General features: G+C 32.7%; 1 protein-coding gene across 1 annotated transcript in view; it reads left to right on the top strand.

The window, feature by feature from the left end:
- The window catches only part of LOC149797792 (uncharacterized), a 29,809-nt gene extending 26,810 nt beyond the window's left edge, over positions 1 to 2,999 (top strand). Inside the window, exons 7-8 of the mRNA XM_089960805.1 lie at positions 152 to 336; positions 2,622 to 2,999. Of these exons, the coding sequence (XP_089816931.1) occupies positions 152 to 336; positions 2,622 to 2,999 (563 nt within the window). The remainder of the gene's footprint in view (positions 1 to 151; positions 337 to 2,621) is intronic.
- The last annotated feature ends 9,843 nt before the right edge of the window (positions 3,000 to 12,842 follow it).

Genomic DNA, 12,842 nt, shown 5'->3' with positions numbered 1-12,842 from the left:
TATAATAAAATCAATCCGTGCTTGACAGTTTTGGTTGGAAATGACAGGTCGTTCATAGCAGATGTTGCTCATAGCAGTTTTTACTGCTGTAGTGTATCGACTATTCCTTTTCATTGTTTGATTTGCCTGTAATTGAATATATTTATTTCAGGCTTATTTGACAGAGATTATTATGTGATAGATACAGTGGTATCCAATGGCTGTCCTATCGCCACAGTGATAGGAGGAGGCTACTCTAGAGATATCAAGACTTTATCAGTCAGACACACAATCGTCCATAGGGCTGCAACAAAGGTAATCCATCAGACACTATTTCTTTCTGCTCACAAACATGTTGTATATTTTGATGAAAAGCTAAGTTTCATAATTGTCCTTGTGATTTCACTATTTGTTAAATCATTTTTTAAGTTCAGAAAAGTAGGGAAATTTTCTGTAAATAGTCTTGAAACAAGATTTCATGAGTTTTTGTGTTCAGGAAGTGATTTATAGAAGATTTGGCCATTCAACATGTGACTGAAAATCTGAAATAAAATGGAGAAAAGTGGCATTCAAAAAGAATAATTATTTAAAGAATTTGTTGCTTTTAGAAATAAGATTGTATGCCATATGAATAATATCTCAGCTGATAAAATCCATAGTCCAACATCCTGGACAATTCAAATTTGATTTTGGGAAATTAAAATTTTCCAAGTTGCTTGGTCATGACAGGTTCTTTCATTATATTTTAATCCAGGGAAGTGCGCATTTTTCATGATGCATTTAATCACTTTATCAACCTTTATCTGGCCTTTTGTGCCTTCCTTCCTGTATGCTGAAAGCTTGAATCTGCCTCAGAGTCTATTCATTCCCATCTTGTGAAATATCACACCTATTGTAAGTGATCATTAATAACTGTTGCATGTGCATTTGTTCATTTTACCACTTGACAGTATACTTGGCTAAGTGACTGAATTATTGGCTGATCAAAAGACTTCTGACAAAACAAATCTGGTTTGAATAGTTACTGCTGTTTTAAATTGCCTTGTTATATTGTGTTTACTCAATCCAGATATAAATGAGAGGATAACCTATAGATTTTAGTCAGTTCAGTTAAGTGAGTCAGTGCAATTTAAACAAGTCAAGTGAGTCAATGCAATTTAAATGAGTCAAGTGAGCCAATGCAATTTAAGTAATGAAAGGCACTAATCTGACAAGAGGGACAGTTTCCTTTGTAAACTGATTAAATTACAGTAAAGAGTCTATAACCTGTAATTGATCGTGCAAAGGATCAACTGTCTACATTTAATATAATGTTTGAAATGAAAAAACGTGCAAAGGAAGGACCTGTCTTTGTTTATAGTTAAATGACAAAATGTACACTAAGATTACTTTAGAAGTACTAATTATTTGAGGAAGTGGATAACATAAATTTTCTACATTATTTTCACTTGGAAGATAATAAGGAAGTTTCACATGAAAGTGGAGTGATAAAACTTATATAAGGCAGCCATCAAGTCATTGGTAATTATTTCACTAAACTCAAGGCAACCAGAAATAATGATAAAACTAAGAGACAGAAACATTTTCAGTCAAATTGGGCTGATATTTACCTATGACTTGAATTCAGTGACTCAGAAAGAAAGATGTGTGTCGTTACTACAAACAATATCCTAAACTGACACAGGTTGAAAATTTACCGAATATGTATTTGTCAATTGAACAGACATATTTAGTGTTGAACCTTTTAACTCTCATTGCAGTGCTGGACTGCACAAGGCCTGTTGCAGCACAGTACATACATGACATTAGTCAGCATTTGTCAAAGAAAGCCCTAAATTAGAATTCCTGACACTCTTACAGAAAACATTATTTTAAAACTAATGTATTCATCTTCTATTCAAGCAGTTTGTACCCTTCTACCAATTTTAAAAACTAAAATCATCAAGGATATAAAAAATGCAAAAAACTCATTCATCACTTTATAATTTCTAATCTAATTGTTGCCAGGGGATCTCTAACACTGTTATCTTGTTCATGTTTCAAACCAAATGGGAGTTTCTTTACTAACATGATTGCCATATTTGAGTTGATATGTTTTTTCTTCTTCAGACAACAGATAAATTCACTGTCTTCAATAAGCTCTTAATAATTCCATTAATTTACATAACTTTGCGAGTTACATCCCTTTTGAGCATATTTATGTAAGAGTTAAATACTTTTTATTTTGCTTAGAAATCTTTTAGAAATATTAAAACTCTACATTGCAAATATTGGATGTAGATGACACAGTATTTGCTGAGCAGTGAGTAGTCAGTTTGTTTACATCAATACCTCTGTTTGGTTTGAAATGCAAACAAGGTAGCAATGTTAGGGTCCTCCTGGTGAAAATTGGGTTTGAAATTATAAATTGATGTATGAGATGACTAAATTTTGTGAAATATTTATGTCCTAGCTATTTTTTGCTTCTAAAATCACTAGGAGGATACAAATAAATGATTATGATTAATGAGTAGAAGTAAATGATATAAATGAAGATGAAATGAATAGACTTGTCTTTAACATAGCCACCACCTAGCCTGTTAAAGGACACCACTTTCTGATATAGAAATATAGTGGAAAGAAGAACTGGTTTGAAGTTTCAGGTCTTCAACACAGATACAACTATCATCAACTGCCTTAGTGCTGGTCAAGGTGGCAGATATATAAATGTTAACCCAGACAAAGCTACCACTGCCTTAGCACTGGTCCAGGTGGCATATATGTACATATCAACCCAAACACAGTTACCTACTGCTGACTTGGTGCTGATCCAGGTGGCATATATGTACATACCAACCCAGACACAGTTACCTACTGCTGACTTGGTGCTGGTCCAGGTGGCATATATGTACATACCAACCCAAACACAGTTACCTACTGCTGACTTGGTGCTGATCCAGGTGGCATATATGTACATATCAACCCAGACACAGTTACCTACTTCTGACTTAGTTCTGGTCCAGGTGGCTGTAACAAGATAACTGGGTGGGATTTCCGGATTCACAACATAACACTTTTGACGATAATATAAATACAATATTTAATAATGAATGACTTGAATGGGCAATTAATTATGAAGATGTGCGTGTATATGGTCCAAATATTGGATTAATTAACATAAGAACTGACAGACTTAATAATGAAAAATACAAATAAATTACTTAACAAAATACAAAGACCAGGGTGAATGGTTCACAGTGATTTCACAATGAAAAGATGGATATAGTTTATTCAGCTAGTAAACAATGTAGAATTTTACTCATGTAGTAAAATGAATTCACTCGGATAGTGAAATTATGCAAACAAAAAGGTACAGATATACAAATTGCCTTTACAGTCCTGAAAGATACAATGGGTTTTACGAACCCCAAAAATAGCCAACAGCTAAAAGATTTTATGTAAGGAGATAAACTCCGTCATCAGCGCACTTTATTTCAACTCCATGGCTGCTACAGTTCAGTGTCACAGCTGCTACTGTTAATTCCTGTGGTTGGCTTTACAGCTTGCATCACGTCGACCCCGATCACTCAGATAACTTTGAATGCTCAGGTCACTCTAGCCACTCTGGACACACCAGACATTCTGGACACTCCAGACACCCCAGACACTTTGGACACTCCAGACACACTGGACACCCCAGACACTCTGGACAGCTGAAAATATATCCAGTACCATGTACTATACATGACACAAGCATATAAGGTAAAACGTAATGACATTATGCACGGTGAGTTATACAGATTACATTATCTGCACAATAATTACAAAACAACAGGTTCAGAAGTAAACCTAACCCTGCTTGATGAGAATCCTACTGTACTAAACATTTCTTAAAAATGTAGCTTTATATTGCTAATATAAATCCCTTGCTAAGTCACAAACAAGAATAGAAATATAATGTGTAAACCACAGCTACATAGCAAACATACAAAAATAAATGTGGTAGTACGATAGTTATATCTTGTATACAAGAAATTAATAAACTTACATACCTCTACAGCTGAAGATATGCAAGTCCTTATATTAGACCTCTGACTGACAAGACTATCCATAATGTAAAGAGTTTTATGGTGAGGTATTTATACACAGATATCGTCTGTGCACTGAAGGCATTCGGTTCTTCCCATCGAGAGCACTTCACATGTGTGGCATAGGATGAACCGAACTCACTGTTTCGAAATACAACACAATATACATAAATCACCCTCAGGTATCATTGTACACAAAAAATGAAACCTAAAATATTAGTAAATAAAAGAATTTGTACAGTTCCGTGACAGTGGTATATATGTACATATCAACCCAGACACAGTTTCCTACTACTGACTTAGTCCAGATACAAGGCATGTGCATAGACCTTTAAAATCTAGCTTTGTTTTGAAATAGCCAGACTTTTAAGTTTTACATGTATTTCCTAAGTTCTTTATGTGAATTAAAGTGCATACATCTCATCAGACTGAAGTGAGTGAAATTTTGGGACATGTACATTTTTGAAACCTTTTTTCCAGGACAATTGGATGAATTAAATTGTGATCAGCTCTGAATATGCATTTAAATTTTTTTTTAAAATCAAGGGTTTCAATAATAGATTCAACTGCACGCACTCATGCTTTGGAGACAAAAATTTTTATCATTCTTTTGCAGCATATCAGATTATGATACAACAACAAAAAGCTTTTAATGCCAACAGATTCTTTTGCCAACTTTAAGATCTAAAATATGCTTGGGCTTTATTTTTGCATCAGAATCATTGCTAGTAAAGTTATGTCATGAAATTATTTCTCATTTTGGGGTCATTGCTGGCATGACACTGGCACACTTATGCACTTTATTTTAACATTTTGTACCTAAAATGTGACCAGACGTGTGGATAATTATTATTTTTTGAAAAGAAAACAATGCACCAAAGCAAACAAATATTTTATCAATGTTTGAAAGCTGTGGAAAGTTGATTTCAAAGGCTGGACATAACACTTTATAGAAGCCAAATTCTTGTCTTGCTATTTTGAGATAAATATACTTTTTCACAAATAACAAATTCAAGAGCAGTTAAAAGGGATCATTGTTGGCCAACAATAGTCAATTTTTAAAATATTTTTCTTGAATATGTTTGTCAAAATAGTTGGCATAATTGATCTTCAAGATTTCACTTCTAAATTATGGTAGATATAAAACAGAGTTCCTTTGTTAATCAGATGTAATGCATGTGTGTCATTTAAACGCCATCCAACCAACCTACCAAAGAACCATTTTTATTTTCAGGTTTGGACAAGCATATGATGTTAAAGTGAGTAACATGAGCCAAAGAACTTTATTAGATTGCATGCCATTGGTGTTCATTTTTGGGCATGCACACTTAAGAAACAGGAATTATCATTTTTGAAAACTATGTAATTTGATTCATTTTTTGTCTTGTACTGTCTTTTTGTTTCCCTCTGCCTGAAGAATTCTGATTGCCTCCAGTTATTTGTATTCTTGATGTGAATAGGCAAGGAGCTGCTTTTCATTCTAGACCAATCAGAATGGTTTGTTATGATCTGTATTTCATTCTAACCAATCATAATGGTTTGTTATGATCTGTATCTCATTCTAGACCAATCATAATGGTTTGTTATGATCTGTATTTCATTCTAGACCAATCATAATGGTTTGTTATGATCTGTATCTCATTCTAGGCCAATCATAATGGTTTGTTATGATCTGTATCTCATCATTCTAGACCAATCATAATGGTTTGTTATGATCTGTATCTCATTCTAGACCAGTCATAATGGTTTGTTATGATCTGTATCTCATTCTAGACCAATCATAATGGTTTGTTATGATTTGTATCTCATCATTCTAGACCAATCATAATGGTTTGTTATGATCTGTATCTCATCATTCTAGACCAATCATAATGATTTGTTATGATTTGTATCTCATTCTAGACCAATCATAATGGTTTGTTATGATCTGTATCTCATCATTCTAGACCAATCATAATGGTTTGTTATGATCTGTATCTCATTCTAGACCAATCATCATTAGTTATTATGATCTGCTTACCTTATGAAAGTTATGTATTGCAGTTTCTGGGGTTTTGTTCTAGGCACATGAATATTTCTTTGCATAAGTGATACATTTGATGTGATGTAATTTATGATACTTGTCACATTCTATTTTGTGTTTATTTATCACAAGAGTTACATTTAATTTTATTCTGCAGTAAAATAACAGACTTTCATCTTTTTTAAGGTACAGTATCCCCCTGGAGGAGCTGTTTGAAATTATATGAAAAAGCAGAATTGATTTTTTGTATTTTTACAAAGGTTTCTTTTTTCTGCCCAAATACATTCTGAACATTTCACATGTGGTTCAGCATAATATTATCCTGTAATAAAAATCATGCAATGAATGGGCTTCTGTCTTTCCAATCTGATTAAAATCAGATCTCCACAGGCCTACATGTAGATCTGATGGGCAAGAAAAAGAAGTAACGTTCTTTTGACCTTCTGGTTCACCAATCAAATCACAACTTTCAAATTTCTGAAAGTGCAGACCTGGCAACCCATACAATTTTGCCGTAAGTCATATGGAAATTACCCTTAAAATATAGATTTATGGAATAAATGCACATGTTATGGAAATATGATTGTGGTAAAATCATGATACTGGCTTGTTTGTGTTTGATTTGGATCTGGGTTTGATATTAGATTCACTGGAATTGGTCAGGGAACCAGACTAACTGTACTTGAGTACCTCAAACATTTTAAACTGCATGTATTTTTTGATGCAAAATGTATGCATGATCAAGCTAGTTTTAAAAAAAAATGGCATCCAAAAAACAAGTGCTCAGGGCAAAAGGGACAATAAACATTTAAAAAAGTTTTAATAGTACAGAAGAATAAAACGGAATAATCAGATTCTTTGGGGAAAAAAGCAGGAAGGGCAATAATTATGTTTAGTGGCAATAAATGTTGATTTGAGTATGTCACATGGTGGGAAAGAAGACTGCCACAGGATTGTTTTTAAAAAAAAGAAAAAAAGATCACATCAAGTTGAGAGATATTAAGAAGCCATCAGTGGGGTTTGTGACACAGTACTGGAGGTAATTAAGGATAAATTAAAGTATACAAACCTTTGAGTTGAACATGACATTTACCATTGGTACATCAGTCTTGAATCACATGTCTGGACTTGACAATTGCAGTACATTATATTTTGTTACACCTTACTAATAGCTGGCCCAACTTACGGAAAAAAAATTGACTGCCTTAACTGGGAAGGTCTTGTTAGTGTTGGCAGGTCTGAAAGTGACACACATTCAGTACATGTAATTAATAACAACAACTCTCCCTAACATGAATTTGCAATTCATTATTTGATACTAAAAAAAAGTGGACTGTGAAGATATGATTGTAATCAGATTGCTGGTTTTCCACTTTATTTGAAATAATAGAGAAATTGATACTCTACATACAGGTTTAATTTTTCTGTATGGGATGCTGTTGAATCTTGATATTATTAACCATTTTGATTTGATTATTATTCATGTATTTTATTTCCTATATTGGTAAAGGTTAGTGCAAAATATTTGGTAAAATAAATTTACAAATTAATTTTTACATTTTTCCGACTTTGCTTTTGTTTCTTCTTTACAGGTCAGGATATTTTTCCCAGATGTCATTGCCCTCCCTGGCCTTTTAATTGCCGGCAGGGACAATCACATTGCCTAATTTAACATTTACATAACACCATTGTTGAGTGTGAAGATATTTTTCTCAGCTGGCATTGCCTTCCATGGTCTTTTCATTGCCAGCTGGGCTCAGTCAGCTTGCCAGTAAAAGGTAGCATTTTTATAGTTCAGGTTCAGTTTTAACTATGCATATGTATTTTTCCCCACATCACTTGATAATCATTTTGTGTTTGCCATTCAATATCTTACCATTTATTAGAATATCATAGTTCTTCAGCATAGAACATTGTACAAATAATTGCCTTCTTGATGGGCCTTCTTGATGGGCATGCATCAGTTTATCTGGTCTGTATGATACCTTGATTATGGCAATCTATCCCTTCATTAATTTATGAGAATAAACATTAAAATAACATATTTTCTACGAAAAAGTTGATGGACGTACTATATTTAATGATTCTTCAATTATTGTTTAATTATATATATTTTTAAAAGTTGCAGTATTTTACAAACACACACACACACACACACGTTTGTTTATATCCATCTAATAATTGCCTGTTTGACTATCTATTACTGTATCATGCTATATCCAAACTCAAACGATTTTTTATCATGGAAAGGCCTTTTATTGACCAGACATTTTCTGTAGTAACAAGTTGTATATATTGTATTCACAATTCATCTTGTGTAGTAACAAGTTGTATATATTGTATTCACAATTCATCTTGTGTAGTAACAAGTTGTATATATTGTATTCACAATTCATCTTGTGTAGTAACAATTTGTATATATTGTATTCACAATTCATCTTGTATAGTAACAAGTTGTATATATTGTATTCACAATTCATCTTGTGTTGTATCAAGTTGTATATATTGTATTCATAATTCATCTTGTGTAGTAACAAGTTGTATATATTGTATTCACAATTCATCATGTGTTGTAACAAGTTGTATATATTGTATTCATAATTCATCTTGTGTAGTAACAAGTTGTATATATTGTATTCACAATTCATCTTGTGTTGTAACAAGTTGTATATATTGTATTCACAATTCATCTTGTGTTGTAACAAGTTGTTTATATTGTATTCATAATTCATCTTGTGTAGTAACAAGTTGTATATATTGTATTCACAATTCATCTTGTGTTGTAACAAGTTGTATATATGGTATTCACAATTCATCTTGTGTTGTAACAAGTTGTATATATTGCAACATCTCAGCTTTTTTGTTTATTCATTTCTCTCATGGTTAAATTAAAAAAGATAAAGATAAGTATGAAAAACATAATACAATAAGAAAAAAAGCAACAAAGTAAAATAAACTTGCAGACACTTTTAGCAGGTACTGTATTCAACGTCAAAATCACTGCAATACTGTTAGTTTTCCATCATCCTTTTCCTTCCATTCTGTAACTTTAAAACTCTTTGAGATTAGGATATTCTTGCATACCAACAACTGAAGGTGTGTAGTGTGCCACATTTGGAGTGCTATCTTCACGGTCAAGGTCAGGGCTAAATAATTTACATTTTCCAGCCCACTTTCCCTTCCACTTTAAAACCATTTAAGACTATAAATGAAACTTTACAGGCTTTTACATCATCATGTGCTGCATACAACATTTGGGGTCATGTCATCAATGCCAAAGGTCATCACTTAATATTTTAAAATTTCTAAGACCATTCTGCTCCACGAGTCTGAGATAGTAATAAATAAAACTTTGTATACTTGTGCATCATCACTAGAAGATGCGTCATGTGACACAGTTGGTTCCTATCTTTGGGGACAAGTCCATCAGTATTTGAATTTTCCAGCACATATTCCTTTCAACTCTTTAATTTTAGAGACATCTGACTTTGTATATTTATAAATCATAATTAGAAGATGTTTCAAGTTCATCATTTGGATTCTGTCTTGAAGGTCAAGGTTATGACTCAATACTTCCACATTTTGCCTTATCTTCTATTCCAAGTTAACATTTTTGAACATCCTAAGATTAGGAGATGAAACTGGTGTACATGTTTAGAATATGTGCTGTGAACCATCTTGATGTTCCTATCTTCAAGGTCGAAGTCACAGGTCCATATTTTATGTCAGACACATTTGTCATTATGATTTTTAATTTAAAAGCTGTTTACAACATGAATGAAGCTTGAGATACTTGATACATGAAGATGTGTTATGTTGCATGTTTGAGGTCTTATCTTCAAGGTCAAGGTTACAGGGCACTATCTGTAGGGGTTTTCTGTTTTTTATTTCTGCTTTAAATATGCTTGATGTACAAAGATGAAACACTTATGCTTCTCACCTTCATGACATCTTGTGTGTCATACTCAAGGTGTTATCTTCAAGATGGAGGCCACTTATCAATTCTTTTACGTCTTTTTTTTGCACTTTTTCTTTGTTCTTTGAGGGTGATACAACATGCTTACTTTCCATGTCTGTCCAGAAACTTTACAGCTCTGTCTTAAAGGTCAGTTATTATTGTGAACTTTTGACCTCACCATGGTAAATGGGGGACAGAATTTTCACTGAATTTGCTTGTTTTTCCAATTGTATTATACTCACAAATATTTAAAGAAAAAAAAAAAGAGTCCCTTGAAAACAAAAATAACCCACTAGCCCAAATATATTTCATAGGTAAACATGAGAATATTACTTCTTCCATTTAGTCATTCTTTTTAGATGCTTAGTGCTGAAACCTTGAGAAGTTCTTGATAAACTCATTGAATTAGTTTTTAAAATATTTTCTTTCATGCATATGTTTGAGTTAATATACTTACAATGCAAGTGTGGTGCAGAAATCCTGTCATGGTATTTGATGTTGAACACAGTGTGATAAATACAGAATAAATTCATCTCAGATGCAAAACATGGTTAAACTCCATAATTACTATCAGTCTGAATTGTTCTTTTCACAAATCTTATTTGTACAACAGTCCAAGTTATGATCATTTTGTGGCACTGATTTGCCATAATCTTCAGATAAATTCATGAACAAGTGTGATTAAAAAATTCAAACTTGATTTTACTGCATATGCATTCCTGTGCACAATTATAGATAAAAACCCAAGTCATGACCTTTAACCATGAAATGCCTAATTAGTGCAAGAATCCATTTTTTTCTTTCTTAAAAAGCCCCCATGTCAGCATGGGTATGGCCATCCATTCAGCAGGGTGAAGCTGGAAAAACATGATTTCAAGATGGCCACTGTAGCCAAGTTAGAGGTAAGATGGGCATTATTTATATTTGGGGCTACTTTTTATGACCGTTGTTGTTGTTATTATTATTATTATTATTATATATCCCATGTCAGTATGGCCATCAATTCAGGAGGATAGCGATTGCATGATATTTTTATAAGTAAACTTCTAGAAAGTTTCTGAATTTTAATGGTTAGTTTCCATAATATAAGGCATGATTTTAATTGCCTACATAACGATATATATTTATGTTATTAACTTTTTATTAACTTTATATTATCAACGTTTTTTATAAGTCATGTGAGCATAATTTTAGTTGAAGACCGTTATATATTTGAATGTGTGTTAGTGAAGATTTTATGTTAATACTGCTATTCATTATTGATTTTCAAGATTGCCACAATGTTGGCCATTTTGGAGGTGAGAGGAACTACATATTTTTAACAGTGTTTCAAGGAAAATCCCAAGTCAGTGTATGGAGTATCAATAAGGATTTCAAGATGGTCACCTTGGTGGCCATATTGAATGTTTGAGGGGCACCATTCATTTACTAGGAGGCACTAGATGTCGGAATGAAAATCTTAAGCTTCATGACTTTATGCTGAATTGTTCAGCAATGGCAAACATTTGCTAACGGATGGTGGAAGGGTGACAAATGCAGGGCCCATCACATGATCTCATCTTGTCTCCTACCAGTTGATCTAAAACTAATTTCTTGACACTATGGCAGTTATTGACTTCACAAAATAATAAATATTGAATAAAAGGCAAAATATTTAGACATTATTCACTCAAACAATTAACTTTTAAGTTTTTAAAAAATAGGTATCATTTTAGGCTCACATTGGATATGAAATCAGGATGATACACATTTGAAGATCAAAAGTTTACATTTTACCAATGAACTCAAGGAATCTTGAGGGATAACTTATTACATCTTTTGAATAATTTCAGAATAATTATCTCCATGTGGTCCATAAATTAAATGGATGCCATGTCTTGCAAAATCTTAATGGGCATAGAAAGAACCTACAATATTTAAAATTCTAAAATAACATTTGCGCATGTGCCTATGCCAGTTTCTTTTTTGTATTTTGGGGTTTTTTTTGTTTGCATTATCACATGAAAAGGTTTTAACCAGTTAATAATATAAATATTTAGCATTATGTAGGCAATTCAAATCATGCCTTGCATTATTGTGGAAAGTAACTCCGAAAATTCTGAAACTTTCTAGAAGTTTACTTATTACTTATACTAAATACATTAACTGACAAGTTTTTACAATTGTGTGGAATTTAAAATGAAATGCATTGGCAGATTGCTGACAGATGGATAACTGATTGATTGTAATTATAAATACCACTAAGAACACTTGAGAAATAATCCTGATGTTCAACCAAAAGCTTATTTTGTTAAATTTTTTTTTCTGAGCTGATATTAATGCTGAACATGTTCTTTCTCTGTGGCACTCAGTACATGCAAAACTACCATAATTGCATGAAAACGCCATTTAAACAAACTGAAGTATATGGTATTGTTTCAGTATCTTATTTTTTTTTAAAAACATTTTGCTGATCTTGACATTGTTAGTTCAAAACATCCTGGCTTCCTTTGACTGGAACCTATTGTGTATAATATATTCATGTTGATGTTGATGCATCTTGACATCTAATTTAGGTACATTGATCCTGCATATAGTCTGAGTGCTCTCTATGGATCCTGTTGTTATCTTGTTGTTCTCTATGGATCCTATTGTTATCTTGTTGTTCTCTATGGATCCAATTGTTATCTTGTTGTTCTCTATGGATCCTATTGTTATGTTGTTGTTCTCTATGGATCCTATTGTTAGCTTGTTGTTCTCTATGGATCCTATTGTTAGCTTGTTGTTCTCTATGGATCCTATTGTTATCTTGTTGAAGAAGTCTCACACATTAGAA

Source organism: Sinohyriopsis cumingii, chromosome 6 (genome assembly GCF_028554795.1).
Source record: "Sinohyriopsis cumingii isolate HCF-2022 chromosome 6, ASM2855479v2, whole genome shotgun sequence".
In the NCBI taxonomy this organism is placed as follows: Eukaryota; Metazoa; Mollusca; class Bivalvia; order Unionida; family Unionidae; genus Sinohyriopsis; species Sinohyriopsis cumingii.
The sequence above is the reverse complement of the archived record's forward strand: the minus strand, read 5'-3'. Positions and strand labels throughout refer to the sequence as shown.